Source organism: Pyxicephalus adspersus, chromosome 12, assembly GCF_032062135.1.
Source record: "Pyxicephalus adspersus chromosome 12, UCB_Pads_2.0, whole genome shotgun sequence".
Taxonomy (NCBI): Eukaryota; Metazoa; Chordata; class Amphibia; order Anura; family Pyxicephalidae; genus Pyxicephalus; species Pyxicephalus adspersus.
This window is the reverse complement of record NC_092869.1, coordinates 21328400-21334399: the sequence shown is the minus strand read 5'-3', so window position 1 is coordinate 21334399 and position 6000 is coordinate 21328400. Positions and strand designations below refer to the sequence as shown.

Here is a 6000-nt window from a genome sequence, read left to right as displayed (position 1 = left end):
CCTATTCGGACATATTTCTGTAAGTTACAGGTCTACAATTTAAAAAAAAAAAAATTTCATGAAAACCTGTGACGCTTTTGGAACAGAAATCTAGAAATCAGTGTAACGCTCAGGTGGTTAAATATATGTTTGCTTTTGTTTTGCTTTTTTTTTTTTTGCCTTGTCATACGCTTTACTGTGAGTGGTCTAATCCACCTGGCTGTGTTGTGTGATCAGGCTGTGCAAATCTCAGGGATTAAGTGAATGGGCTGCATGGGAACAATTACAAATACTTTGACACATAACAGTTTACATATATGTACTTTATCTGTAATGCCTGGATTTCAACTTCAGTGTGTGTTCTTGAATGACATTATCAATAATTACTTTCTTGCACATTATAATGCACTAAATATTTAATTCTAATGTGTTTTTTTTTTCACCTGGTCTAATGGCTGACTTGAGTAACTGTTCATGTTAATTGATCTTTTGCTCCAAATTTGCAGCACTGTGATAATGTATATTATTATTTTATTACAATACATTTACAAACCCAAATAATATTTGATGGCAATGGCAATGGTAGTTAGGAGAGGACAGTATTTAAACCATACATACGTGGTTGTCCATCACGGTCTTGAAGGAATCTCTCCAAAATAATGCGTGCAATGAGTGCTGGCGAAAAATTTACCTGCAAAAAGAAATATTATGGTTAATATATGCACTACCTGCATTCGGTAAACTTTGATTACCTGCAAAGCCTGATAACTTCCAACATATATGATTTGCATTAAAGAGAAGTTATAATAGTTTTCAGTCAATTTCATTTTAATGTTTTTATTAAAATCAGTACATAACAGAGGACTCAAAGAAAAAAAAAACCAACACAGTAAATGTGTTTTAATACAAGCAATGCAGTCTTTACTAAAACCTCTAATGGAGTATTTCATGAGGGAGGGGAGGAGTCACTGTTTTGACTTGTTCAGTTGTGTATAAAAAATGTAAGCTTTTAATATCTTTTAATATTATTCACATCTAAAAATAGAAGGAAATATATCTTTTATCTAAATTCTACCTAAAGAAAGACACATCTGTCCTGAAAACAAAATAATATCACATTTGTTTGGTTACTCTAAAATATGAATGAGATACATTAAGTTAAACAATCAGTGCTAAAATGTGAAACATGGCTACATAAGCTCAAGGGAAGCAGTTAAAATTCCTAAGCACTCCAAAAGACCCAAAAACCCAGCGCACTACAATTTTTGCGAATACAAACTTTAAATCAGAGAGTGAAGTTGTCCTTTTCTAGTAAAACTAATGGTTCTTTGTTTACCTTACCTCTTCCCCCTATTATCTATGTTACCTGCACTTTCCTGCTGACCTGAAAGCTCAGTGTGAGTTCCAACAGGGATCTAAGACTAGAGGGCTAAAGACCATTGTCTTACCCCAATTTGACAGTGCTCAGGCCTTGTCATTAACACTTTCAAATATGTAATTTTTAGTAAGAGAAAGAGGAGGTGTTTCACAAACACTGGTTATTTTGTGGCGCTCTAGCAACAGAACAGAACAGCAGAGAAGATGGAATGTGATGGAATACCATACTGACCAATAAAAGGGTCAAGAGGGGAAAGGAATTTGATTTATAGCAAAGGGCCTACGTTTGGAGAGTTGCTTCCCTTTCACTTCTAAACTACTGTAACCTTCATTGGAGCTAAAGTTTACTTCCAATGTTTTTGCTTTCATAAAGTATGTTTCATTCACATGTCATTGTAATTGCTAGAAAATGTAAATATTCTAGAACGGGTCAACTCATAGGCACAGCCCATCCTTCTTTGCACACCATATCACTCTGATTTTCTGGGAATTCATAATTATTCTCTGTGCTGACAGAGATTTCCATACTTCCCTACACTATCCCAAACTAAAAAAAAGACTTGGTTTTACATGTAATGTAAAGCAATTGGATAAGCATGACAGCCAATAGGAAATAAACAGCAACAGCTAGCATACCCACTTAATAAAGGTTTCATGTACAATCTGTTTGGTAACAAAGGCGCTAAATATCAACATTTATAGGGAGCTCAAACCTTTTTGTCAAGCATGCAGTCACAATTCTACAGAATTAAATGCAAAGGTAAATAACCATGAAGCAAGGATAAATTTTGTCCCAACATATAAATGTCTATGTACAAAAAAAAAAAAAAAAGTTTTCTACACTCTACACAAACCCATACACAACACCTATTTATACCATGTGCACTGGACTGTGGTACTCAATGCAGGCCAAATGTAATAATAAGTCAAAATCTATTGTTTCCAGTTCATGCACAGTTCAGAGTTGCATTGGTGAGCAGGATAAATAGCAGCATATTTTAAAATAAAAAGCACTGCATTGTAATGCAAGTAAATGAAACTCATTAAAAATGCACACCAATGCAATGCATTAAAAAATGGATGTCAACACCTGACCAATCAAGCACATTTAAGTGAAACTTAGATCTTCTGAATTCAGCCTTAGCCCTATATTGTATGTGTAAATGGGCTGTGAAAAAAAAACCACATGGCCTTTTTTTTATTGTGCAGGTACAATGCTTTTGAAGGACACTCAGGGTTGATTCTATATAGACAGGCAACCTTGCAGTTATTCTAGAAAAAAGTTCAGTTATTTTTTGAAAGGTTTCATAAATAAATACAAGAACATATGGGGGAAGGATGTTCACATTAATCAAAACACAATTCAAGACATAATTTATAAAATGTTACTTTTAGTTTTTATAATGCCAAAGGTTCCTTTTACAAGTAAGAGCTGTACAAGTTGCTACAAAATCAGCAAAAGATTAGGTACCTCAGTACCTGTTACTAATGAAGGTTTGAAAACTTTTTTTTTTCAGCTTTGCATTGAATGCACATAATAAAACTAAGAAACAGAAATAAGAACATTTTCAAAACTGAAGCGAAACTAGATTAATATAAAAAGATTAATACACATTGACATTACAGACGTAATTACAACATTGGAAGATGTATAGATATAAAATACACAGATTAACATATTTCCCATAGAAAAGCCAGCTCTGGAATTACGCTCAGTAATCCATTCCACATCCTCAGACACTTCAGTCACTGAAGGCTCCTTTGTAAGTATTGGAGCAGAGACAGTGACTTGCTTGAATATCCCTGCATAATGAATATCCTGACAGCTTTTCAAGGCTAATAATCACAGCATCCTTTCATCTTGATTTAGAAACTAGGAAGAAGGCTTTGAAATGAGTGCACACATAACTTGTTTAGTTGCTCAGTGTGTTTGTCTTTCCTCTGCTGTCATCTTAACCCATAGAGGATAACCTGAGTTGTAATATTCTTCTGCGGAGGGCCAGTAGAACTGCACCACTGCGTTTTATATCGGTGTATGAGTTAATGCCAGCTGTGTGTCTGACCTCATTGTTTCACTTCAGCTTGGAACACGAACAGGTATTTATTCTGCCATATACCATTTTCACTGTCGAATAAGGTATCACATTTAATAAGCTCTAGTTATCCCTAGAGGCCTGACTGACAGTTTTCAGAGTGGCCATCAAAAGTCATTAGTACGTCATACCATATAGTAAATGTGTCACCAAAAATATATTTGTTTAAACTAATTACAGTGACATTTTGTTATTTAAAGCCCAAATCAACACTTTTTTTATTCTTAAAAGTACAGGAACTTCTGTCAGGTTTTGCTTGTCTGTAACTCCATTGGAGAGATAATCTCTAATTTTTTCCCCGCAACCTTGGAAAAAAATAGGAAAAGGAGATTGCTAAAAAAAAAAAAAAAAAAACGGGAGGNCAGCAATAATATTTTGATGATCCCCAACATGTCCACCATAAATCCCAGAAGATTTGACTTTCCTAAAATGCAGTAGAAATCTATTTTATATACTAAGTGTATTTTAGAAATAGCACATACTATAACATACTGTAATCTTTTTGCTGGCAGGAAAATTATGTTCTGAAGTAAATAACTCCCTAACTAGTAACACGTTTTGACATATCTCAGTCTTATTTGATGAATTATTGTGTTATGTCTAGAGGAAAAAGGGAAAGGTGTGAAGGTATGCCAGAATCTCGACCCCCCCCCCCCATAAAATAATTCCAGGAGAACAACAGTGATCAAAAATAAATTGAAACCTTATTAAATGTGACTTTACCAGCACAATTACACACACACGTGGCAACCTATTTTGCAAGCCTATTATCTCATCCTTTATAGGATTTAAAGTTTGGCCTCTATCAAGTTCCACCTGTTTATCCTTCTGATGAAGATTTAAACGAAACATGTTGAGACTATTGACATGTTTTTAATATTTCCCATAAGACTCATATGTCTGTATATAAAGAACCTTTGGGATAAATGAGTTGATATTGTTTTTATGTCAGTAAAGGTGGACAATGGAATTTTGCTGGTAATTATGGCATAGTTGAGCTGTTTATGTTTTTTTTTAAATATTATATAAATAATTATTATAAATATTAATATAAATAATTTGATGTTTATTTTTAAAGTAAAAGGGAGTACAAATCTAAAAGAAAAACAACAAAGAAAAACAATTTAGGTACAGATATTGGTGGTACAATAACAATGTGTGGGGTCTTTAACAATACAGATTACAACAAATGCAGGGAAAAATGGTAACAAAACAATTATTGACACAGGACCAGAGGGTTATTATTCAGAAAAAAGTAAGCATACCATGCAGTCTGTTCGAAGCTGGAAGCTTTTCTCTTTCTAGTGGTAATGACAACACAGATATATAAGATTCTCAAACCTCAAAGAACCCATTAACACAAGATTCCTGAGAGGCTTCAATCCATTGCATCTGAAACACAAACAGATTCCAAAAACAATTGGCCTGTGACAATATTCTCAAGAGTTTTCCTTTACCCAAAGAGTTGGTCCAATCAGATGGTGTGGGATTTTTGACAGTTGCAGAAACATTGGAACTAAGCTGTAGATACGCAAAAGGTTGGATCTTTAAAGAGGGGTATGGAAGAGATTGCTCAGTGAGAGATCCCTTTCTGGGTCCAACAGTTAACACATTTTCTTTCGATTCTAAAAATTCTCCGGGAGCAATAATTCTCCATGCATATGTAATATATTAAGGTGTTAATTTTTGGGGAGCTGTATATATTGATTATAAGAAGTAAAGACTTGCCCAAATGCAAGTGAGCAAAAATAGCATTTAAGAGGGGCCCATTCCACTCTGTCAAACGCTTTCTCAGCGCCACAACAGCTATTCCTCTATTATAGCATAAACGCTATTCCAGTGTGGCCCCCCACCATGGAGTCTTGAAAGCACTGCAGTGTGTTTGTCATAAATGTTGCCACAATTTTGAAATCTAAGTGAAATTGAATTATAAGCCGATACAAGTGTGGGGTCCCTACCTTTGTTGGGAATTAAAGTGGTATAAGCTTCAGTAAAATTCAGAAAGGGTCTGTTGTACAACAATATGATATTGAAAACCTCAGTTAGTAGGGGGGAAACCTCTTCATTGATCATTTGTAAAACTTTGTTGAAAACCCATCTGGACTTGGCTTTTATTCTTCACCATGGTACTAATCCTTTTCTGAATTTCCTCATCAATTATGAATTCAGCAACTCTCAGTGCTCTATAGATAATTTGGACAACTGGGTCTGGCCTCAATATATAAATAAAGGTTTTAAAGATTTGTGTTGTTAAAGTCCTATTTAATAGGATTTCAGTTTGTTGTGAATTATGGGGATATGGCACTAGTTTGGAAACAAGAATTCTAGCTAAAGCGTTCCAAAATGCCCAAATTAACCTGACCTTAGTTTATCCTTTAACTATTACCATGGATGTGTTTACTGTATGCTGATACATAACACGTGTCTAGAGCAGTGTTTGTCAACCAGGGTTCCTCCAGAGTTTGCTAGGGGTTCCCTGAGCAATGAGTAATTTTTGCCTATAAGCTTAGCTGAAACCAATTATTTTTTTGGCTATCTGTAAGTTTAACAT

General features: G+C 34.6%; 1 protein-coding gene across 7 annotated transcripts in view; it reads right to left on the bottom strand.

Annotated features, from left to right (window-relative positions):
• The window catches only part of CDIN1 (CDAN1 interacting nuclease 1), a 217221-nt gene that overhangs the window by 155541 nt on the left and 55680 nt on the right, over positions 1 to 6000 (bottom strand). For 6 of the 7 annotated variants that reach the window (XM_072428036.1, XM_072428039.1, XM_072428038.1 and 3 more), the window contains one exon: positions 598 to 670. In XM_072428036.1, the coding sequence (XP_072284137.1) occupies positions 598 to 670 (73 nt within the window). Of the gene's footprint in view, positions 1 to 597; positions 671 to 4714; positions 4811 to 6000 lie in introns of those variants that run through there. The other variant, XM_072428042.1, reaches the window with a different exon arrangement.